The sequence below is a fragment of the Papilio machaon genome, chromosome 27, assembly GCF_912999745.1.
Source record: "Papilio machaon chromosome 27, ilPapMach1.1, whole genome shotgun sequence".
NCBI lineage: Eukaryota > Metazoa > Arthropoda > Insecta > Lepidoptera > Papilionidae > Papilio > Papilio machaon.
This window is the reverse complement of record NC_060012.1, coordinates 4,242,692-4,269,772: the sequence shown is the minus strand read 5'-3', so window position 1 is coordinate 4,269,772 and position 27,081 is coordinate 4,242,692. Positions and strand designations below refer to the sequence as shown.

General features: G+C 33.3%; 1 protein-coding gene across 2 annotated transcripts in view; it reads right to left on the bottom strand.

Annotated features, from left to right (window-relative positions):
* LOC106709626 (protein amalgam) overlaps positions 1–27,081 on the bottom strand; it is a 139,221-nt gene that overhangs the window by 5,881 nt on the left and 106,259 nt on the right. For both annotated transcript variants that reach the window (XM_045684772.1, XM_045684773.1), the window contains exons 3-7: positions 8,078–8,173; positions 7,214–7,327; positions 4,917–5,025; positions 4,530–4,666; positions 4,037–4,152 (exon numbers count right to left, since the gene is read on the bottom strand). In XM_045684772.1, coding sequence (XP_045540728.1) covers positions 4,037–4,152; positions 4,530–4,666; positions 4,917–5,025; positions 7,214–7,327; positions 8,078–8,173 — 572 coding nt within the window. The remainder of the gene's footprint in view (positions 1–4,036; positions 4,153–4,529; positions 4,667–4,916; positions 5,026–7,213; positions 7,328–8,077; positions 8,174–27,081) is intronic.

Here is a 27,081-nt window from a genome sequence, read left to right as displayed (position 1 = left end):
TATCCATGTCCACTTCCTTGACTTCCCTTTTTTGAAAAAGCTATTCATAATTTTTAAGTTGTGTGCAAAGGAAAAGTCTACTAACCGTTGTCCATTGTCGTTTCGTTGACCACTACTGTGTACACCCAATATGAACTCGTCTTCATTTGATTTGCCGCCTATCTTTGCATTGAAGTCACCAACGACAACTATATTTTTGCTCTTTCTTTGCACTATTTCAATCAATTTGTTGTAGAATTTGTCCTTTTCTATTTTCGTGTCTAGTTCACTTGGTGCGTAGGCTTGAATAATTGTTAAAGGTGTTTTTGAATCACTTAGTCTTATATTGAGAACTGCAATTCTGTCGGATATACCTTCGAAACTAACTATTTTGTCTTTTAGGTATTTTTTTACAAGGAAACCTACTCCGTACATTCCTTGCTTTTCGCCTTTATGATAGAATATAAAGTCGTCGTATTCTCTTATTTCTTCTCCGGATCTTCTAACCTCGGAAAGTCCAATTATGTCCCATTTTATGTCTTTTATAGCGTGTTCTAACTCTACTAATCTATATTCTTCCATTAGTGTTCGTACATTTAAAGTTGCAAGGTATACAATTTTTTTTCGTTTTATGCGTCTTTTTAGGGAAGTATTTGAGTATACATTTTTAGGGGGTAGTGGTCTGTCAACCCCACGGTGACCAGCCGGGTTGGGGTTGTTCCGCTTCTGGTTGCTGATTTGTAGTTGCTATTTACTTTGGTTAGATCTTGTTAATGATAATGAGCTAGATCTTGGTCTCATCATGTCAAACGCATTCTTTCTATTTTCTTTTATAGACGAGTTATTGCTTACTAGTTTCTTCGCGTAATTTTGATTTTCGGGTGATGACGACTGATCTCTCTTCCTTTTCTCATTGTTTACATTACCTTCCTTAACTATAATCTTATCGTATTTTATATAAGCAAAATTTCCTTTTGCACGCTCCTCTTTAACCTTTATTTGTAATTCTCTTCGCTTTTCTAATATTTCTTTCGGAAAATCTTCGGTGATGTATATCTGTTTTAAGTTTCTTTTTTTCTTTAATATTTCACTTCTTTTCCAGATGTTCGTAAAAGTCATAAGAACTGGTCGTATTTTATTTTCCTTGACGGCACCAATGCGATGAACCTTTGATATATCATTTGATTCCAAATTAATATCTAAATCTGATTTAATCGTATTTTGCACTACTTCCAATAATTCCAAAGTAGATTTCTCTTCCTCTTGTATCCCGAAAATAAGAATATTATTTTTTTTCTTCTCCTTCTCTAATTGCTCAATTTTTCTTTCTAATATTTCGATTTTTTCCTTCATCACTTTGTTTTCTTCAATCAAAGGTTCTAGTCGTTTATCCATTTTTTCAAATATTATATTTGTTTGTTTCTCCATTTCAATTTTCATTTGGTCGAAAAGTAATTTAAATTGTCCCTCCATTTTGGTAATTTTATACTGACTGGCAACCCTGCGTCAATCGACGGCTACTATGAATTTGACGTTGGCGTATAACTTTGACGTAAGGCTATGATGTTTTGACGTTGACGTGGTGACAGTTACGTATCGACATTGACGTTTTGTTGTTGACGTTGTCGTATTGAAGCTGAGGGCCAACGTCACCGTCTAATGTAACTCGTGTGACCTTTGACCTTGAAAGTGGCCGTCTTCTTTGTTTGTTTTTGTGAATTGTTGCAAATATTTTGGGTGTTTATATTTACCACAGTGTTCCTAATCACTTTATCTATCACTTAAACACAATAGACGAATTCATAACTCGAATAAACCACTATTTTACATTTAATTTGTCGCACTGATCGTAATGTGTTGTTTACTGTTTGACAACCGGAAGCGGAAAACGTTCTATTCTATAACTATCTATTACGTTAGTTTCATTCAATTATTATCAAACAAATTTCTATTATTAACCAGAGACAAACGTCATTTTCTATTTCATGACGTCAGCAATCAAAATATACAAGTTTATCAAACAAGCCTATTGATAAATCCCACACACGATGTAACAAACAGACGTATTGTTAATAGAAAAAGTATTTTATTACAAAGTCATAAGGTTTATATTAGCTATAGATATTTACAAAATATTTGTTCGCCGTCTATCGATAACTTCTGTCTGTTATGATTACAACACTATTATGACAGTCACAGATTATAAAAACAGAAATTGATAACATCATTTTATCCCTATAACATCTTACGAAAAGAATACTGGAATCAAACTTCTTCCATAGATAAAATAAAAATTACGCTTATATTCGTAAATTCCTAAATATTTCTGGCAAAACACTTTTTCTCACATAAATAAATATCATTAAGTACCTTTATTTTTCGGTCTCACTTAATTTTATCTCATAATTTTTTACAAAATAACTAAATTAAATAATGTCAAATAATCAAAATGGCGGCCATGTATGGAATTTAATTTGCCACTGCTGTGTTCAGAATTTCAAACGAAACGAATATTAAGTGTTGTGTTCCAGATACCTAATATTAGTCCTCTTTCCTTGCCCACCTTTTTTTTAATAAAGAATCAATGGGAAGGGAAAGTAATTTGATGGAGAAGGGGACGCATAGAATGAGGAAATGTTAAAAAGCAACGAATCTGCAATTGCGGATGTCTGCTTGCTCGTTTGCCACAATGTAACTTTTAATTCTGAGAAAACATACTTTGCATTTTTACTTATACTCTTTCTGTGTATTGTATTTATAGGCTTAGACTTTGTTGACACATTGTGATTGGGCTCGAAGATAGATTGCTTCACAATAACTATCAACAAATTAATTCTATGAATTGCGCAAATAGAGTCACAAAGTTGCATTTAAAAATAATATGAATAATAAATGACTATCTTGAAAATCTATATATATAAAAGAAAGTTGTGTTAGTTACACCATTTATAACTCAAGAACGGCTGAATCGATTTGACTAAAAATTGGTGGGCAGGTAGCTTAGAACCAGGAATAGGACATAGGATAATTTTTACCCCGTTTTCTTTTCTTTTTTTTTTATCCCGCGCGGACGGAGTCGCGGGTAAAAGCTAGTTATTAATAAATTTATACTAGTAGAAAACAAGTTTTTAAACAATTTAGATTTATGTTTGAGTTAAAACAAAAAGGAAATAATTGTTGATAGTTGAGATGGTGTTTCTTATATGGTGGCAAAGAAGCGAGCTGAAATTATCGAAATAGTTAAGAGACCGCTGCCCATAGACATCCGCAATTTCAGATGCGTTGCCTACCTCTAATCAACGGAGAAGTTGACGCACAGAAAGCGAATATTTCCCCTTCTTATGCAATCCCTCTTCCGTCAAATCTATTTCCCTTTACTATTCTTTCCTTATAAGAAAAGGATAGGAAGGGAAAGTGGAGTAAAATTAGGACTCCGATACCACACTCATCAGACGATACGCGGAATTGCTTCACGCCTGTCTTCTGTGTGGGATTTCACCAGGCAAGTCGGCTTATTCGTTAAACAGATGTTATTGTTTCTGGAATCTACCATTGTTGAATGTGTTCGAAAAAAAGGGAGATTTTACTTTGGTTATGTTTTATTTTAAAGGTTCAGTTGACAAAAATTATTTTATGTTATCTATAGATGTTTTAATTTGAATCATCTATTGTATAAATGCCAAAATCTAACTGAAATGAAGGCCCAGTAATTTTAATTAACACTCCCCAATTTCTCTCCATTATCTAGAAAGCGAATTCAGACCATAAACCGCTCGGCGGGTACAATGTAATTTATACCGATGAGGTCATTCTGACGCACTTTGTGGACTGAAGTGATGTCGTTCTAAGTAATTAAGTTTAGAATATTAAGGCCGTGTTCACAGTATTTTTTTCTAAATGGCATCTTCTATTTATAACTATCACCATCTATCCGTGTTTTTCACACTGTATGAAATTTTCGTTCTTTAGGATCTATCTTCCGTCATCTCAGTCACTCCCTTCCCAATCATGTACTTCAATTATATTAAAAATGTCATTACAAATAACAAAGACTTACGCCGTTGCCAGTGTCTCTAGACCAGATGATCTGCGGTGGAGGTGAGCCACCAACAACGCAGGTCAGCATCAAGTTGGAACCTTCCACCACTTCTCCGTTGTTAGACGCGGAGAATTCTGCAAAAGGAAATTGGTGATGATGTAACTCTACAGTATTCAGATATTGTTTAAATGACTTATTGCTACTGAGTCAAAGATTGATCATTAAAAGACACAATGTAGATTTAATGACAAATCTAAGGGGATGTTTAAGAAACTTTTAAGCGATTCTGAGTACGGTAGTTAACAATGTCTCAGTTCATATCTTCCTTCCTTTTTTACCATTCTTTCCTTGCTTATCCACTTTCATCTTCAATTTAATTAGCACAACATTTTATAAAATTAATCAAGTTTTTAAGGTTGCCATTCGGCCTACAAACATCTCCAAGTGGTGAAAACTGAAATTCTTCCTATTTAATTATAACAAATCAACAAATTCCAGAAGTAATACTCACTGATTATCTTCGGTTTTTCTTGGATATTCAATGTATGCTCAACCGTAACTCTGTTTGTTTGCAGAACTTCACATTTATAAGTGTCGCTATCAGCTATTGTCACATTTTTGATGAGCAGGTCTGTTGAATTTGCAGGACTGGAAGGAAAATAATAACGATGATAATTCTTAAAATGTGACCTTTAATTTCTATTGCCATCCTAAACTGTCGAGAGTTATTGTCGCCGGCCTATTCATGACCGCATGAACAATATTAAAAGCATAGGACAGGATTCAAAAACATTATTGCTAATGTTTCCCTTGTGGGGACTTAAATGGGCTCAATTACCTCTCCTAAGTACATATGAATAGTCCTGTATACCTTTAGTAGCTGATTTATTTTACTTACATTGATATCAACTGATTCTGAGTGTACGAAGTGGCGTGTTGGTCTTGCGTCTTCATAGTGCCGAAGAAGTACATCGTACCATTTTTAGTCCATTGAACAACTGTCCCATCTGTAATACGAAAGATTGATTTGTAAACTAGTCAAATACTTTTCATGTTAATTTTGTAAGTGCCCAGTGCCGAGAATCTCTACAAAATATAAAGATGATAATATGTTTTTGTACTGATTCTCGACAGTGGAATCCGACATCATCATCATCAGCTCACTATACGTCCCCACTCGCTCACTAAACCTAGTTAGGGGTGACTAGGCCATAGTCAACCACGCTGGCCCAGTGCGGGTTGACATATCATTGAATTTCTTCTTAGATATGTGCAGTGAGTTTTCCTTCACCGTAAGAACGTCGGATAAATGTACATATTTAAATCGAAAAACACATTGGTACATGGCGGAATTCGAACCCAGGCGCTGCAGAATGCATGTCAAGTGCTTAACCCTGAGCCACCGACGCACTTGAGTGGAATCCGACAGCTAATATAATAAATCTAAAGAACAAGAGAATGAATAAGACATTTGGTTTATATATGAGACTGTAATAAGCAATGTGTCGATGAATATAAAGTCAAAAACGCAAGGACTTCTTAATAATGTGTTAATTAAGGTATAATGATCTAATAAGACTAAATGTAATGTTGTTATTTGTAACAAATACTAAAATAAATATTCAGGAAGTAACTCATCAACTTAAACGCTTATTGAGATAAAGATAATAAACGTTAACAACAACAGATAATAAAAGTGCAAACAGCAATTCCGTCGCATTCCGTCCGCCATCTTGTTTGTACAGTTAATCGGAAATGGCGACGCAATTTGGCGCCAACGGAAACTGACGCGTAGTCGTTACGCAATACTTTTTATTGCGTAATGAATCTTTTTTTAAATAATTCACGAACGTTTAAAGGAAGACCATAATGTTTAGATTCAAATGGGTTGCGGAAATGATCCGTCTGGGTCATGGTTTGACAATATCTAAGAAGAAAATAGTAACACGCACATATACATAATTCAACCAAATTTGTGCCAACATTTGATAAACTAAATTCAAGTTTTCATTTGTACTTAAAGCAGAGATGTAATAAAAAGTCTATAAAAGTTGAGAGAGTACGTAAAATTTATGTATTTTAGGAAAATATATGGGAATAAAATTTCTAATACAACAAAATGGGTTACTAATAGAATAATAATGACTTAAAGCCATAATAAAAAATACAAAAGCTCAAGTATTCATCCATACTAATGATTTATTGTTTATAAAAAATTTAAAAAACAACCCTCGTACTAAAGTGTGAATACTGTTTAGACTTCATTTGAACAGTCAAAGAATTTAATTACCTCCCCAATTGGATCGAATATCAAATAGTAAAAACCATAAGAGCTATAATTTAGTACATATGTATGTAGCTTTGAGAAGTTTTCGACCTTATTGCATTGTGAACATCAACTGATTCACTCAAATATAGGGAACCTTCCTTGACTATGTTAGCGGCGTTCTTTCATACATTTGTGATGCTAAATAGCTATGTGATTAGAATAAAATATATTATAATAATATTAATAAGGATGGTGTCACACCTGGCGGATGACAGTACTATAGAAAAGCAATTGTCAATCGACACATTCGTTTTGCTTCAATTTATTGACTGTTAATATATTTAAATCATATTGTAATCAAAAATAAATGTTTACGATAAAAGTGAGATAATTTTTAATTTATTTTATAACTAGCTGTCGCTCTGAAGTTAAAAAAAAAAAACTTAATGAGTAGCTTAAGTGTTCTTCAAGACTATGCTCTACATCTGTGTCAAATTTCATCAAGTTCAGTTGAGCCGTTCTGTAGATACCTTCAAACATACATCCATCCATTTAAACATTCGCATTTATAATATTAGTAAGATTGTATGATTTATGGAAAGAAGAAATGAGTTAATTTTAACGTCCTTTGTCAGTTTTGGAGTGGTACATCGGTTAAGAAGGGAATGACAAGACTAACAGTGGGTTTCTGAGCACAAAATATCTAGATATAGTCATCCTTATCATTATCATTAAAAAAATAGAAATAACAATACGATTTAAACGGAGATTTTTGTCGCAGAAACCCACAGTAAGAACCCTTGCCGTTACTAAAGTCCTGTGTCCTTAGATTTCTCGCTGAATCGTAACTTAATTTTGGTTCAATAAGGTTAATGTCCCTTAGTAACTGTCTGTACCAGTTAAAAATTGACATGAATTGTACTCACCAGCAGGTGACACTTTACATTCCAGTCTGACACTGTCACCAAGTGTGACGTTGTAGTGGGTCGGCTCCGTCAGAATTACCGCTGACACTTCTGGTTCTTCGTCCGCGTCATTGCCTGTGAGAGAGTTAAAATGTTGGAGATCAGAATAGTATGACGATCAACAGATTTTTTTAATCGATGGATTCTATTTATCAGGGCCAGAGTAACAAATTAATGGTTTTTACTTTTTGTGTTAAAAGCTACCTCTCAGTTTAGTTAACAATATGCTCTAAAAAAATACACATTTACTGTTAATATTATTTTTTGCTGAAGTAAAAGGGCATGTGCAGCCTTTTTTCTTATACGGTTGACAATTTGAGGGCTTCTTCTGAAAAGTTGTCAATTTGCATTTTAACCCTTATTAGTAGGAGCCATCGATATATCACTTTATTCATGCCATGCCAAAATTAGAACAGATTATAAATATAGCTGACACATTGAAATGTCAAACAATTGCTATTTTATCTCCTGTATTATTGACAGTGACTTGTCGGATACCTTTGATTTAAAAACAAAAGATCTTTGAATAAACAAATTTACTCAAAGACCATAAGTGATGTTAATTCTTCATTCAAATAAAGAGCTGCGACTTGACTACTATTAGATAATGGATTAACTGCTAAACTGATTCAAAGGTCAGAGGGCCTAGCACGAATATTTCTGACAACGCTTTAGTAACATCATAAACAAAGTTTCTTTCAAAATTTGTGCTCATACTTTTAACAGATTTTTCGATTACGTTACAATGGCACGTGTCGTAAATATTCGTGCTAGGTCCTCTGTAAGTTGTTTACTAAAAGTTAACATATAAAAGTATTATCTTACCTCCATCCCCGTCGTTCTGCGTCTCATCATCAATTGCCGCGTCAGCAAGGACATCATAATCGTCAGTCTGTCGCCGGTGCATCGAGTGCCGCGCTTCTGTAACAACATGGGCATTTAAGTAACTAGTTGGTTCATGCGACTTTGTTCCTTTTATATGTGATGTCAAACAAACTTGCGGCCACTTAAATTCGCGGATAAAAGCGAATGCTGAATTGTCGCGGTCCTTGAATCGACGGAATTCTATTCAACATATTATGTCATGAGTATGGAAAGAAATTGATCATTATAAATAAGAAATTGGTAAAAAATATTTTCGAGACTATTTTTATTTTTTAAATTACATCTTATATATTATATAAGAGTGAAAGTAAACTGTGATAGATTGGATAGAGCCCTACATTCTTTTGTAGAACGAAGAAAAAAAAATTAATAAAGTCACGTAGAGTTTCATTATTACGCTTTGAGCCCAAAATAAAAAAAAAATATATAGAGAGGCATCTTAAGAAACCTTGATATTCCCGTCAATTTTTATTTTTTATTTTTTTAAATGTAGTTACTAACACGTTTTTTAAAATGAGCTTTTTAGTGTACAAGATAAACGTCCTTTACTAAAAATATTTCCTAAAATCCACATCTCTTTACGTACCATTCATAAAAATTTTCCCATAAATGGTAACACCATTAACACGTTAACTTCACATAAAAGGTTTAAAATGGTTATATTTATATATTTCTTGTAATACCCACGTATTTTAAACTAAAAGACTTTGAATATAGTGAAATGGACTTAGCAACCCACGTTGTAATAAATTCTACCATTTGAAGGGGGGGGGGGGGGGGAGATAATAATGATAATCATTGACGAACGTATCATACTAAGCACGTACAATTGTGCGTAAAAAACGTTTTTATGAACATAAATTCGGGATCAAAAAACACACACAAAACAATCACAAAAGCAAGAAGGTTTAGAACTTATTGTTTGTTTTTAATTGACATAGGAATGCGCGTGCTCGACAGGTCCTGTCTCTTAAAAGTCAAAGCTCAATGAAGACATTTACATAAGCATGATTTTCCCATAAATGTCTACTGAACGTTGTGCGGTCTTTCCAAATTTGGTATGGTTGAGACGGCTAGTAGTTTTTACGTGTGTTATAAGTTACGAGTAAAAGCGATTCTGTTTATGTCTCTATATCTAGTATAATCTGATAGATATTAAGCTAGATATAGAGAATTAATTAAAAAAGTATAATTTTTAGATTAGTAAGTTAGTAAAAATTTTTATTTTTATTTTATGTATCGATTAATCTACAGAACGTAAGTAATAATGTTATGGAATCTTTGTTGATCTTAAAAAAGATTTCGGGAGAAGAAGAATCAGTCTTAAAGACAAAATAATATTGATGTACTTAAATTTTAATAGTTTTTGATGTTTTTTATTTGATTGTCGTAACAACATTTCTTTAATACAATTTGCTATAAAGATAAAGATGTCGTTGGTGTGTTTTAAAATTTTAAATTTATTTTAAACTAGCTTTTACACGCGACTCCGTCCGCGCGGAATAAAAAATAGAAAACGGGGTAAAAAATATCCTACTCGTATGTCCGTTTCCTGGTTCTAAGCTACCTGCCCACCAATTTTTCCGTTCCAGCCGTTCTTGAGTTATAAATAGTGTAACTAACACGACTTTCTTTTATATATATATATATATATATATATATATATATATATAGATTCTTTTATATATATAGATTAATCTATAAATTATAATGAAAATAACACACATTGTAACTATGAAGTCGCTTATCTAAATGAAACCATGATTTGAACCAAATCGTTCCCGCTTCTGCCTATCGCTACAGCTTATATTTTACACCATACACATTTGAACGCGTGCCCGTCTCTCTCCTACCTCTATTACCCGGGTAATAACTCAAATTGTTTCCAGATCGTAGTGATACAGCGTGTTTATTTTGTCCTTATAAGTATACCATTGTTAACCATAGAAACTGGAAACATTATGATCTTGGTTTTATCTTGTATACGATAATTATGCTAAACTCTAACTTCATATATTTCCTGCCATATTCAGGACCATTGATTTATTTAATTAAAACTTAGTGTACATTTCTAATACTGAATCTACTCTGAGTGGAATAGTCCCAAAAAATCATTTGATGGTTACAACGTTAATAAACATAAATGGGTAATATTACAAGAAAGGATTTTCAACATTAGCACGATTTATTACGTCATATATACACAACGGAAAATTGACACTTTTTTACTTTTTAAATGAATACAGTATTAATTTGTGGAATTTATATACATGGTGATTTCAAAATTTTGGATTACGTTGAATTAATCTATTCTTAAGAATTATTATTATATTATTAAAGTCATGATACAAAAGGATTACTTTAGAAACCGCACGCATGTTCCTGTCTCTGTAGCCCTCACCACTGGATGCTTGAGTATACTTTTTTATATAATATATTTTGAATTTTTTTATAAAATGTAATAAATTAATATATATAATATTCTTAAGAATTGTAACAGTGGTAGATCCCGCAACTATATTTGTTGGGTGCACAAATGTGCCTCGCCCGGTGAAATACCCGTTAAGTGGCAGTAATACCGCGTTTCGTCTGATGAGTTTGCTTGCTAGACGCCTAATTTTAGTCCTCTTCCCTTTCCCATCCTATATGAGTAAAGGATGGGATGGTGAAGTGACTTTGGTACAGGAGGGGACGCATAGAAAGGGTAAATATTTTCGCTTTGTATATCTGCATCTGCAATTGCGGATGCCTATGAGCAGCGATCGTTTGTTCGTTTACTAACTTCAGTTATACTAAATCTATCCTCAGTTATGGAAGGAAATAAATGTTACAAATGATTACTGTAGACTGTAGTGTAATAATTTTAATTTGCAATTTATGTTCGTGTTGTGTTGCGTATCACAGATGGTATAGACAGAGTGGAACCTTCTGGAATATTAATAGTGCGGGGAAAGACTTGTACGTCGGTTGTCAAATGCACTAAGAATACTGATTGAATTGCATTTTATTTTGTTTTTATATTAATATCTTTTTATATTCACGGTTTATTGAAATGAAAAATTACGCGTAGAACTTGGTTTTCATATAAAAGGTATAACACGAAGTTAACATGAGGTTTATTTATTTTATTTATTTATAATATGTTGACAATAATATATGTACATAACTACCTCGCCAAACCACTTCCGTAGTTTGTAGGCGTCGCACCTTCTTAATCAACATACAATTTATAAAGGCCAAAAGAAAGAAAACGTATACCTATCTTAAATCTAAACTAGGTATACTATACAAAATTTAGATAACAAAGACGTGTGAAGAATTATTCTTCTAAGAATATATTCTTTAGTTTTTTAAAAGTATTTGTTAAATTGTAGATATAAATTTCGAATGTCTGGTCTTTCTTAAAATAAATTTGGTTACGTATGAAAATAAGAACGTCTAATAAAGTATGACTTTTTCTTAATGGAATTATTAATCTTTGGTACAGACCTGAAGAGAAATGTTTGTAATGATAGGAAGGAATTAGAAGATAAGTCAAAAATTGTTTCATGCCGATTCAGTATCTCTCTAATCAAATAATCTTACTAATATTATATATGCTAATGTTTAGATGGATGTTTGTTTGAAGGTATCTTCAAAACGGCTCAATGGATCTTGATGAAAATTGGTATGGTTGTAGAACATAGTCTGGAATACATAGGCTAGTTATAAAGTTTTTTTAATGCAGCGCGGACACAGTCACGGGCGACAGCTAGTATTAACATAAATAGTCGATGAGGAAGTTTTTTTTTTCTTTTTTAAGGTCATTGAATATGGTGTAATTTTTCCTAGACTAGGTAAACCATGAGTCACATTAGTTTCATATGACCTAGTCATTACGGTACAGACGAGCACATAACTCGCCTGTACGTTTAATTGTCATTAATTGAAGTGCCCCGCTTCTGTGGCCTGCGAGCAATCATTCTGTCACGAGTAGACTTCCTATTTGATCATAGAGTGAACGTACAGAGCGGTCTGTTCATACAAGAATAGGTACAATCTTAAATATATGAGCTTATGTTATAAATAACTTACTGAATCTTTATTACAGATCGAGCTTAATCGTAGATAGCTTAATTAAGAAGAACAAATTTTCTAGAAATTAAATGAATTGTAATAAAGAAAATTTAATTAATAATAAAAAAGGCAGAATAAGACAAGTCAACACAGGAAATTTTCTATATTATCTATGAAAATATATAATGTTGTTTCATCATCAAAAATAATTTTTAATAATAGTTTAATATCTATAATTTCTGTTTTTTGCAATAATGTTACTATTTTAGCAATTTTTCGAATAAATTTTACAAATAATAAAAGAAACATTGTTATGAATATAATAATTAATCCTTAAATTGACAGACTAACGTTTCTATTGTCATTGAATGTCAATGTTACTCTGAGAGGCTTGTAGGCAATAAATAAAACAGTGCCGCGTCTGTTTGATGCTTAATCTTTGTAATTAATTGAGTGGCGACATGAAAGCGCGCTGCGTTTTCATTGCTGTTGCACTCGGGTTACATTTCCTTGACACATATGACACCAATGACAATCATTTATTTCGCATCAAATAAGTGTACATACAGTCAAAACCGTTTATAGCGACATCGTTTAGAACAACATACCGGTTAAATTGACCAAAATCAAAGGTCCTGGCTGAATGTTATTACATATCTTTCCTATTAATACCTGTCACCGGTTGTTACAACTATCGGTTTTTACGACTCAATATGAGTAGTCCCTTCGATGTCGTTATAACAGATTTTGACTATATATTTGAAAGCCTTTGATGCATCTTATTACTTTGTAAACATCATCATTTTGCACATTTCGCTACGTATCGGCACATTATGTACTGTTCCATAAATCTCTATCAGCTGTCATATTCTCTCCCTTCTTACATATATCCTCTTTCACTCAATCCATCCGTACTTTAATTAGTTGCCATAGTGACGTCATCAGACAAAGATTAGAAATCCCAAGAGTGCCTTTTGACATATAGATTTAAGACCTTATATCATGAAGTTAAAGATAAAATTCCCTTGTATCGTAAAGAAGAATTAATCGAATCTATTTCAGTTCCCAAGTCGCTAATGAAAATGGCAATAGCCAATTGGACCGCCAATTATACAGATTAGGAGCGGCTTTTACCGAATTGTCCCTGACCTGGATTAGTCCTTATTTATTGCCGAATTTCTATTACTAGTAATAAACTATCGGTTAGTGAGAATGAGACAGGTCACGATAGATTCTAATTAGTAATTAATAATGAAATTGTATTTATCACGATATGATCAAGTGTGGATTACTCATTGGTTTTGTTTGGCGTCTTGGTACGTTTTTAGCCGACTTCAAAAAGAAGGAGGTTATCAATTCGACTGTATTTTTTTTTATGTGTGTTACCGCGAAACTCCGCTCCTGGTGGTCCGATTTTGATAAAAAATATTTTAATCGAAAGGAAGTGCTTGCAGATGGGTCCCATTATTTTTTTTTAAATAACTAGAAGACTAGTAGTATAGTAAATTTTGAATTTAGCTTCAAAATTTGTTGCGAAAATTAGGGACAATTTTTTCTACATTCATTTTGAGTATTTGATATGAGGCGAGGTAGTTCGTGATACGTGTGAACGTGTTCTGTTATATTGCTTAAAATTGTTGCCCCGCGACTAGAATATTAAATGATCTTTAAGGTTCAAGCGTATGCAAGATATAGTGTTTTTTTCTAAACTATCTGAGGGCGCTGCAGTGCACCTCCGAGACAAGCACGGGTTTAAGCTCTTTGTGTAGGTTCTAAAGTTGCATTCTAATAAATTAACTAAACCAAACTCATGAACCATGAACATGTAAGGGAAAGTTCATTTAAAATTATTTTTTGAAAGAGTAGTTTTTGAGTTTGAAACAAATAAGAATGAGTTTAGTAGTACGTTATTAGTGACCTATAAACAATTGAAGTTTTCATACCATTTTCCTTTATTAAAGATTTACGATCTTGATCAATAAATAAACCATAAAACATCATACAAGGTTCGGGGTCGAACTGACCCTGCGGGCGTGATGGAATGCAGCGGTGCGGTTAAAGGGGTCTGCGCTGGATTAAAGAACAGCCATTTATAACCCATCGACGTTTTAGGGTTGACTTGTTCATTGATGGAATCGAATTCTATCAACTGCTATTGATATTCATTATTACGTCCACGTAGTATTCGTAGTAAATTATCTTCAGTTCCACTGCAGTAGTAATTGTACAAAAATTCATTTTTCATAACTTCAGTGTCGTTGAATAAACAGTCAACATATATTTTTAAGCAAGTATATTAGTAGTGGAAAAAGGTTTTTAGTTTTGAAATTTCTCATTCAGTATTTTACTCTAAATGAAGACTTAAGTCTAACAAACTGGATATCCGTGTATTAACTTTAAAAAATCGACGTTATTTCCTTACTGTTAAGTTTCAAAATTATAAATCAACTTAAATAATTGTAATCACTTAATAAAATACTACAACCATCAAAAAACTACAAACAAAAATCAACCTTAAGTAAAAGACTTAAGAATTAAAAAGAGACAATTAAATTTTCGAACCACAGTCTCGTCTGCGACGTTAATCTATGCCCGATGTCAAACAAAAAGGCGGGATAAATCTTTTCTGAGAAGTTGCCAGTATCATTTGGTCTTTCAAACTAAAGATGTTGAAATGTTATTTAGTATCCTTATAAAATTGTCTATCAAATTAGATTGAATATACAATGTCGGAGCTTTTGAGATGTTTATAAAGTTTAGAGTCATTTTGAATTTGTTGTTATAGTTTGTGTTATAAAAAATATTACGTTTTATAAATCGAGTTACATGATAATGTAAATTGAATGAACCATAGCGGTAGCAGATGTATGAATGTCGATTTAATTTTTAACAAATGCAATTAAAAAAAACATTAATATATCTTACTAATATTATAAATGTGAATGTTTAGATGGATCTCTCTGGAAGAACACATAGGCTACTTATTAAGTGTTTTTTAATTCCGCGCCGACGGAGTCGCGGGCGACAACTAGTTTTTACATAATTTATTTAAAGAGTTTTGTCATAAAAAAGCGCGGGAACATGTCACTCACGCGTATGTCACGCGTCAAATTGGCGCGAACATTTTGACAGATGTCTAACGAAGTATCTACGACGCATTCTATTTCCTGTATTTAATGTTATTGACCCAGATTTATTTATAGATTCGAGTGTTATAAAATAATAATACTCGAGATACTTAGTACTTAAGCAGAGTATTAAGAGTATTAAGAGTTTTGTGGGTGTAATTAATAAATCGCTCTCAAGTAACGGTCCTTGAAGATTCGTGTATGAGTCATTTTTGTTGCCATATGTGGATCATTTTGAATCTGTAGCAAGCAACAGTTATATTGTAAGATGATACTTTTAAAAAGTTTTTACTTGTCAGTTTTTAATTTCCAATAGTGTATCAGATTATTTATAGGCAAATGACGTATCCTGAGCGTCGGTGGCTCAGGGGTTAAGCACTTATTAAGGACCCAGGACTTGCAATCTGCAGGTCCTGGGTTTGAATCCCTCCATGTACCAATGTGTTTTTCGATTTTCGATTTACATATGTACATTTATCCGACGTTCTTACGGTGAAGGAAAACATCGTGATGCAACCTGCACATATCTGAGAAGATGATTCAATGATATGTGTGAAGTCAACCAACCCGCACTGGGCCAGCGTGGTTGACTATGGCCTAGTCACCCCTTACTTGGGGTAGGCTCCGAGCCCCTCGGTGGGGACGTATAGTGAGCTGATGATGATGATGATGATGATGACGTATCCTAAAGAGGTAGGCAGAGGACAAGGACCTCCATTTCACGTGATCCTAACACACGTCTCATTCTTCTACATCTACATTCATACATCTACGCATACATATAAGTCGGTTTCGGGCGCTTTTAATACCGCCTTTCTTGAGTATTACATCTCGAACACGGCCGCTCGCTTTCGCTCCATAAATTTATTAATCTCCTTTCAACGTGTCCAAATCACACAAGGTAATCAAATTTCCGTGTTATAAAAAATAATCTTCAAAGTACGTAGCAAAACATAACCCTAACCTAACACAAGTCGACCGACACTTGTGGAAACTTACTGACATAACCGCTCTTGTACCAAACAGTTTGCATTCGAATGTTTGCTTTTCTTACTTTTGTAGTGTACAAGTTATAAGCTAAGAGCGATATTATACTAACTAGCAGTTGCACTTGACTTCGTATGCGTGGAATTAAAAAAAGAAATTGTAATAAATATAGGCTATGTCACCCAGAGATACTGTAGCTTTCTAACATTGAAAGAATTTTTCATATCTGTTCAGTACTATCGGAGCTTATTCAATGCAAAGAAACTATGAAATTTTTCCAGTTTATAAAACTAGTGTAGATTCGGTGCGGTCACTTTGCTGTTCTTACAAAATACGATAGCCGTTTGTTTGTTTCTTCTTTAAAAAAATAAAATTCGAGTTCACCGATTAGTATAAGAGACGATTCATCATTGTTAAAATAAGTTGGTCGCCTGTAACTTGTACCACACACCAACAAACACTTCACAGGTGCGTTTCAGTATTTGCTTTGCTCCCAATTTCATGCGTTCGACCGATGAAATATTGCTTTTTATTACAACTAACAATACAACAATATTTATACATAGCCTGTTCTTGACTCAGATATTTTATTTATCTTTTGTTAGTGTTACGTGTTACGTATGTAATGTTTAAATTTGGAACAATATTGCAAATGACAACATCCGTTAAACATGTTGTGTTACAATAGTATAATCCGACAAATTTGTCTGACCCGGTCATCTAAAATGAAACTAAACTAAAATAGCTCACCGCGCCACCTGTATTGCAAGATCGTTGTTGTAGGTCTAAATAGGTTTTACATATTTCCTGGCAGCACTAAATCACCACCGGGTCAGACAAGTTTGTTGATTTATATATCTATATCTATATATATAAAAGAAAGTCGTGTTAGTTACACTATTTATAACTCAAGAATCGATTTGACTGAAAATTGGTGGGCAGGTAGCTTAGAACCAGGAAACGGACATAGGATAATTTTTTACCCCGTTTTCTATTTTTTATTCCGCGCGGACGGAGTCGCGGGTAAAAGCTAGTTATTAATATATGTTTGTATTGTTAACATAGATATAATTATTCTGTAAACATTTTGCAATAGATATAGAAATTAAGTTATTTAACGAAGACAATTAGTTTATTGATTAATTCACTATGGTCTATTATTTAATTAACCACGAAAGTAACCTAAATCTATGTTACAAAGCTTAATCTACGTTGTAAAGTTCCATTCAACAGTCAATAAAGATCTCAACACACGACATTTTTCTAACTAGCTTGAAGATGCATGATATAAAAGCACATATGTGTTGACGCATCATTTCTCTGAAGCGGATATAGGCCGATCTATTTTAGAACGCAGCGAAAATATTTTCGTTGCTTGTGTGAATGTACCTTTATTTTGGTAACATGTAGAATTGATTAGTCAGATAATTTAGTAACCGGTTGGTTTTTGATACCAAAATCTATATAAAAAACATATCGTCATCCCTGTCATTAACTTTGAAAAAAACAGAGATATCAATATGTTTTAAACGGGTATTTTGGTCTCAGAAACCAACGGTAAGAAGTGAATTTTGTTGAGGGAACTAATTTCAAAGTTAAATCTTAACACTTCAACTGTTTTATTTCAGATATTGCAACAATATTCAATCAACCATACTCCTGTTTCTAATAGAAGAGTGCAAAAGACCTAAGCTCTCTAAGCTAAGCAATTTAACTTCTTGGTCGGATAGAGTCGCGGAAGGAGTCGCGGGCGACAGCTAGTAACTTAATAAATTCACCTTGGTAGTTAATGTGTTAAAACTTAAGCTGCGTAGAACTCTTTCGTCACTTGACACTCAATGGTCAAACGGTTTACTTAAAAAAAGTTAGAGGTCACATACCATATTAAAGTCCCGCTTTTTAACTGTAGGGTTAACATTTCTTCTCATAGTTATAATTAAAAGAAATAACATGACTCATATCTCAGAATAAACGTTGATGACGTCATAACAACGGTTTAGAGTTACTTGACAAGTTCAAAATGATCACACTGGCTGATAACGGTACTTTATTGTTAATGATATAGCATGTGTTAAATTGAATTATTGATGTGACAAGTTATAACATACCTAAATAATTTTACCTTTATAAGGCTAACTTTAAAACTTTCCAAAATAAATGTAAGACAATAAAAACTCTATCAACCTGTGTAATATGAAAATATAATTTCTTATTTCACGATAATTTTGAAGACACATTTATGTTATGTCAACATAATAAATTGACAAGTCATAGATATTTAAAAAAAATATATAGACTGAGTCCTGACGAATTTTCTTTTTGGAAGCATAACGTTTGATTTTTTTTTTGAATAAAGATAGCAACAGATTTTTGTTAATTTAATAACATCTCTTATAGTTAATTATTCCAAATAAGCTCTAAGTACATGGTAATTGATTCACAATTTAGTCGAGTGCAATGATTCGAATACACGACCAATTGAACGGTAGTCCGTACTTAATCATTAAGCCATTGTCACACTTATCCCTTCTCTAATAAAAAGAATGAAAAAGAAACCTTTTCTTTTGATTGTCAATCATTTAATATATTCTTGGTAATCCATACGTTTTGTTGAACCATAATTTGAGCCAAGGTTGGGAGTTGCGACCCAGTTTTGCGATTCGAGCGATTATCTCACACAGTTCGCATCTGCTCGTTGTGTACCAAGGTCAGTTGCAATACTTCCAGAATATTTTTAACTTCAATAATACTCAAGTATCAAGATGTTTGATGCCAGTACGAGTATTTAATTATTTTTTTATCTAATATTTAAATGTAAAGTTAAAAGTTGAAAAGTTTGTCGAAGTACATAGAAACTTCCTACACAAATAGATAGTTGTGGGAATTTTTTTATTAGAGTAAATCTAAAGATTTCAAAAATAATATTTAAAATTGCCATTTGTATTTAATTATTTAAAATACGAAATTAATTTTTCATTTTAAATTAAATTTAATAAAGTTAACACGACAAAAATGAATAAATATCTCAGACAAAGATCGTACCTATTTTTTTTCTACCGATTTTGATTAATATTTTTTTTTTTATTAAATAACTACATTATATATTGTAGAATAATCTAACACTAATATAAAATTAACACTTCAAAACATTAATCCATTAGTGGCCATTAAGATGTGCTTCAAGTAGCCAATATATCTTACACTAGTGTACTCAATAAATCTTCACACTGGCCGGTAATAAAAAGAAAAAAGAATAATTTATTTCAACAGATTATACAATTCAAAAGAGACGACAAAATTAATGATGTCAAAGAATAATTACTTAATAAAGTCTTTATTGTCTACCTTAATATGTCTATGTTAAACAATTTTTAATTTAGATCAAGATTTTTTTTGTAAATTTGTGAATTGAAAATCGTCATAATATTTTAATATAAGGACTTTAAATAAAATAAAAATAATAAGGCCTATATTACATAATTTGAATTATGTTATATCATATTTAATAGAAGAGCTATAAACGTTATCTTAATGTGAACGCTATTTATAATTGTGAATCGATTTTTTTTTTCAAAATGGCGTTCGCGCGTCATTGATGGAAAGCGCGGTAAATTACAGAGCGCCATTTTGCCGCTATCCATAAACATCTCTATGCCATGACATAATATTCTGCCACACCCATGACCTATTTATTTTGTTGGTCCATTAAATCATAATTTAAGGTTGATTTCTAACACGTTCACTGCGGATCAGGCCCAGATCGACCTGCCGCGGAATTTCAGCTGGTGCGGACGAAGAAAACTATGTTCCTCTCACTGGTGCGGTACGACTATCTCATAAAAAATCACGGCAGGCCTTTATCGGCCTACCACGCACTGATGGTGAAAAATATCAACTCGGTGCGGCAGGGGTCTATCGCGGCCCGTCGTCTCAACAGGCGGTTGGCGACCCGATACCGCACGGAGCGCCCCGCTTTGCTAGTTAGTGTTGAGCCATCTCACTGAACGTCGGCGTCGCGTTTTTTCTTTTCGCAAAATTAACGACGCACGATGGCAGGAAACAAAAGAAAAATACAAATTTTGGAAAATAAACTAATTTGCGAGGCAGACAAAAGTGATAGTGACAGCAGTGAGGAAATATTTTCCTTCAAGAAAAAAAATAGATATTTTCCTTCAAGAAAAAAATAGATATTTTCCTTCAAGAAAAAAATAGATATTTTCCTTCAAGAAAAAAAAAATAGGATGTGCACACAAAATCTTTGTGCGAAATGTTTTAAAGACAAGCATAAATAAATAATTAAATAAACTATTTTTCATTTCTTTTCTACAATTCTATTTTATTTTCGATATCTCCTTATTTTTGTCTTTACCATCACTACTAAAAATACTTTCTAGTGCGGTGCTGGTCGATATCGACCCGCCACTTTCCCTGGTTCATTTCTCATTTCCTGTTTGGCAGATCCCGGGGCGAATCAACTCTAAAGAAGGTGGGTTCAAGGTTATTCTAACAGTCCAAAAAGTACACACCTATATTATGTTTTCGCAAAGTTATAGCGATTTAATCTAACCTTATGCTGGTGGGTCGAGAAAGGCCTGCCACGCACTGGCGGAAAAATCATTGGGGGCACACTTTGGCCCGCCGCCGCACCAGACGAAGGTTTAAGATTTTACTTGCCGCAGCTAAGGTGCTAATTTTATGATGTTTTAAGATTGGCCATTTTTTTAACTTTATAAATGCATATTTTGCACGTTATCATTTCCTATTTCTTAAGAAAATTCGTCTAGTATTGAATCCAAATCTTTTGAAAGGCTCTGTTTGACAAAACTTTCAAGTTTAGATATTTTCATTATTTATTTTACTTACTTTAATATTTACTTTATATCTTTTATATGTAAATTAATAAATAAATATAAAATTAGCTTAATAAAGCTACAAAAAAAAAATAGTTTTATTTCACGGTCGCTTTTTTGATAAGAAATAAAAATTTTAACACTACTGGACCTCTTTTAATTGATGCACATGGCCGCTATATTTTATTACTTTCTTTGTAAGGTGAGTGTAATTATAGACATTTTACGACATTAAGAAATTAGGTTAAAGGCACACCGCGCGCTAAGCGGAAATAAAATAATTTTCATTTGATATTTAATGAGTACCTGTGTTCCGGTATTTTATTATTATCAGTTAAACAAGGAAGAAGTGTATTATTGTTTAAATCAATAAAATATTTTAATACAAAGAAAAAAAAATAGAGAAGTAATCGTGACATTGCATATTTTTTTCAATTGTAACTGTTTTTAGCCGACTTCGAAAAGAAGGATGTTATTTTTAAAGTCAGTAATAGTAATTTATTACTTGTTAATGTGCGGAATTAGTACAATTGGATTTTTATTCTGCTTATCTCTTTAGATATAGATATTCCTTTTATCTTTTTATCATAGCTATTAATTTCTACTATTAAAAGACGCCAAATCAATACCTCCCAAGAAGAACTAACCTTACTTATCTAAAGTATTTAAAACAATAATAATAAAACTTTTAATACCGCATAAAAGCATTCATAGTTAATTTAATATTCAAAATAGATAACAAAACTATCCATCAACAAATAAACTGTACCATGTGTGTCATCAACTTTATACTAAGATGTATTTTATTTGCTTTTAACTGTCGTTTGTTCTTTTAGAGGCGAGACATCGTTAAGCATTCAGCGGCAAAAGTAACTTGATATGACGTGATTGCAAATAATGAGGTCAGCATTCAAAGAAATTGAATCACGTATTGTCAATTAAGAATCGAGTTCAATTTATAATCATCATCATCAGCTCACTTTAGGTCCCAACTGAGGGGTTCGGAGCCTATCCTAAGTTAGGAGTGACTAGGCCATAGGCAACCACGTTAACACAGTGCGGGTTGACTTCACACATATCATTGAATTTCTTCCCAGATATGTGCAGCATCACGATGTTTTCCTTCACCGTAAGTCGGATAAATGTAGATATCTAAATCGATAAACCTATTGGTACATGGCGGTATTCGAACTTAGAACCTGCAGATTGTGAGTCAAGTGTGTAACCCCTGAGCCACCGACGCTCTAATACTAATTTATAATGTTTTGGTTAATTATAAACATGTTTTAGTTGATTGATTGAAATTCAATTGATAATATATTTACTTGAAGATAACTTCAACTATTAAAGTTATAAAGTAAAAAATGTAAAAAAGTTAACTAGGTATAGGCAAGTAATTTGCCAATAAACCGAAATCTATAGAAAAATAAGTTCTTCAAAAAAAAAATATTACAAAGGCTAGTTTCCGCGCGAACGCGCGTTCGCGCGGAATTAAAAAAAACGTAATAAGTAGCCTATGTGTTCCTCCAGACTATGCTCTACATCTGTGCCAAATTTCATCAAGATCCGTTGACCCGTTCTGCAGATACCTTCAAACAAACATCCATCCATCTATCTAAACTTTCACATTTATAAGTAAGAAGTAAAATTATACCAAGAATCCGATCCAAACCATGCCACTTCTCTAGTCTTAAGTCATGGTGTTACCTGTAACAAGAATAAAATAATATAGTTAATTTCTCATTCTATATTAGTAACTTTTTTTCCAAATAATAAAAGCAAATAGAGTCATTGGAAAACTAATAAATCGATCAGTGATTCACTTAAATGGCCAATCTGACCTTAAATAAACACATTTAACTACACCACTTAACTTACTGGCCGACAATAAACTAGATGACGACATCCCATTAGTACACAGTAAAAAACTAACACGACTAATTGAAAAACACGAGCTGTAAAAAGAGAAAAAGCTATTACACCCCACTGTGACATAAATATATGACGTAAGAAGACCTAGATAAAATCCAACTAACTGACCGGGTGGGCAAAAGTAACACTAAAATATAATAGCACACTAGCGCCACCCTTCAATATTAAAAAAGCATAATATCTTTATGGCACTAAAGCTGTCATGTTATGTTTTCGCTTTTTATGTATATTTCTTATATTTTCTGCCGGATAAAACGTTGATGTTATTTTTTTATTTTTATATTTTCAGAACTGAACGCGATGACAGCGCCACTCTCATCAAGGCAGACGAGTTTCGCACTATATCTAGATTGTGATGGCATGTTATTTTATTCTGACAAACACTTGGGAAAAGTAGGTCAAAAGAGGTTGGGGACAAACATTTTTCACCCTCTATCTTTGAAATGACACGTCGTTAAAATAATGAGGTTGGTGTTTAAGAAACATATTTTTACAACTAGTATTTTTGCATGAAAAAGTTTATATAATGCTAACACTGTTTAATTTCGTATCTTTTTTAGCGTGGAATTAAAAAATATAGCCTAAGTTACTTAAACATACATCAGCTACCTTCCAATAAACTTCCCGTCTAAATCGGAAGAGCCGATTCGTAAATTATCCGAAACAAACATAGACTTGCGAACAGACAGACAAAAAAATATGCTTTTTTTTAAATATTACCTACATACAGTCCAAAAATTACAACCAAATTTAGTTTCTTCTTCAAATATCATCCATGTATTACTTAATGTCTACATCAAAGATCTATCTTACTAATATTATAAATGTGAATGTATAGATGGATGGATGGATGGATGTTTGTTCCAGAACGGCTCAACGGACCTTGATGAAATTTGGCATATATGTAGATTGTAGATGAGTCTGGAAGAACACATAGGCTAATTATTATGTTTTTTTTAATTCCACGCGGACGGAGTCACGGGCGACATTCACTAATTTATAGATACCTAATCCGGAGTACAAAAGTGAGGCGAAAAAACTGAATATTTCGAAAATCGAATCTCGATTCCCACTTCATATTTACGTTAAAGTTAACCACACTAAAACAAGTTAATCTATGAAGGTAAATAAACGTTTTTCGTGTGGAAAATTCTACACAGAAAGTCCCGTTCGTATGACATCATATCAAACCTTGACATGGCGCAGGAATATTTGGTTACAGAACAAACTCAACATCATTCTAGTCTACATTTCGCTGTCCCATGTTGACATTGTACAAAGCAAAATATAACACGAAAAAGCAATCAGCAAGATGACGTAATAACGAATTTTCATTTGAAGACTACGTTTTTATTTCGTAGACATTTTCAGAATTCATATAAACTGGGTAAAGTCATTTAAAATATATTGTACGCATGATTTAATGCATTGTACACTCAATACTCATCCTCGTCGATTATCCCATTTGTATTAGAAACATGCATTAAATTAGCAAATAAAATGCGACAATCTGACTCACTTTATATAGAAGTAATTAGGTGTGAACGCGGAAAATTACAATATTAATTACAGTAATTAATTCTTTATAAATAAATAGTAAACGGATTATTCTAGTTAATTAATTAAGAAACGGCTTAACTCACGTTTGATCGTCCGGTGACGGCACCGACTAGTTTCGGACCCATCGGGGGTCCATCTTCAGGGCGAGTGTTTAATCCGAAGACTTCGCGGTCGCGTCGCGTCTCGCACTGATTATTCTAGTGGTACATTTGTATCGTCAGAGGAACAATTATCTCTGTTTTTTTTTTCAAAAAGACCGAAAGGGATAGGAAAATGTATGTATGCTTCAATAGGAAAAACCACGTTTTTTACGCTGGCAAACGAGCAAGTGGCCACCTGAATTCGCCGAAATAGCGATGTGACCTGCCCATAGACATCTGCAATTACAGATACGTTGCCTACATTTAATCAACGGAAGAGAGGACGCACAGATATAGGATGTTTGTCCATCCTATGCTTCCGCTCCTCCTCCAAATCCACTTCCCTTTCCCATCATTTTCTTATAAGTAAAGGGTGGGAAGGGATTGTGGACTAAAATTAGGGCTCCGTATGGTTAAACAATAGTCATCATAGCTATTGTTACTTTGTGAAATCGTATCACTTATGCTTTCACACAAGGGCAGTGCTATATTCCGTAAACAATACTATGTCCGTTCAATAACAGTACTGCACTGCCTACTGCTCTGCCTTGCTGTCATGTGAAACTAGCATAAAGCTGTATTAAGGCGTAATAAAATTCACAAAATATCTACAATATAAGATATTACTTAAGTATACTCCAGTGAGTCACTAACCTTAACCAACTTACATATAGTCTTGTTACTTAAAGTTCAATACGCGGTTTCTATGGCCCCTTAAAGATTACTATTTATTTAGTTACCAGAGTGCACTTGGCGAGGCCTTCAGAATGTAATTCGTATGATCCCGACGCAGCTACATACAAATAAATTTGAGACTCAGACGCGATGCGTGACTTTTAAACTGACGTTCAAGTTATATGCTGAAGCGAGTTTACCATAATTAAAAAAAAATCAAACATCTAATTTTAATTTCATAAAATAGACTATAATCAATAAAATGAAATAGACAATGGTTTATTTATTTATTTACACTTTTCTGAAAACCACGATAGAAAAAGTGAAAAAAGAAATAAACTTAACATAAAATAATTGTCCACATAATAAGACTTATACCACATTTTCCGCTACACTCAGAATCTAAGGTGAGCAGAGTTGGAAGACCCTTAATGTTTATTATAAAACTTTACTACCGGTAGTTTGAGTAACATAAACAGCTCATCTGTTTACTTAAATCGCTACTTCTTATGACTTGTAACAGCGGCTAACTCGTTGCCGACTCACGCCGGTACAGTCGCGGGCAGCTTTTCAATTGACTCCCATCATCTCGTGACTCAGCTCTGCGTCATTGAGGTGCACTCTACTTGCTGCCGGGTCATGACACATTATGTGATACATTGTGTCACACTTGTCAAAAAAAAAAAAAACAAAGAGCTCGACTGACTCTTCGTTTAGGTTCCAGTGGGCCAAGCACCATTATTTATGAAAATCCCCATTTTTTCGTAGTCAACAAAATTTGCATTAAAAACCCTATCAGGCGTAGCGTCGCCAGGCGTCCGGATAAAGCCGGACATAGGTAGGCTTTTTCATTGGGTCGCAAAATAAACGATTTTCCGATTTTTATTAGGCATTTTTACATTTCCCAAACGAGAGTGTACCTATTAATACTGAGACAAAATCCTAAATAATATAGGGTGTCCGAACTTTCTACCCAAATGTACGGCCAAACTGGCTGGTCTATCCGGCTAGTAGGTTTGGCGACCTGGCAACCCTAACAGTGCGGTTCTCGCGAAATTATTGTTGCGCACGGCCGCGTTGTGGAATGGTCTGTCCTCGGCGGTATTTCCAAACCAGTACGACTTAGGGTCCTTCAAGAAGCGAGCGTATCACCATCTCAAAGGCCGGCAACGCCTTTGCGATTCCTCTGGTATTGCAGATGTCCATGGGCGTCGATGAACACTTTGGTGTTCCCGCTGCTCGTTTGCCCCCTTCTATATTAAAAAAAGTACATCGAAAATGTCATACTTATATGGACATAATTAATGACGATACATGTCCAGGTCTACAGGTTATAATGGAATTATCATACACGCAAAAAACCTCTTGACAGTTCAATAAAATTGTTGCAATTCTTTCTTCAATAAAAAAAAAACATTCAAATTGCAGTAAAATTATATAATAACGATTCATTTGTTTTGCTATACGATACAATACCATTAAAATTCAATACAAGCCATTCGTGATTAACACCGATACAAAAGGCAAGGGACTTCCCTTCATATTGATTAGATCGCACCTTTGATGTTATGATGACGTAACAATATCTATGACGTAGTTCAATAACAACAATATTA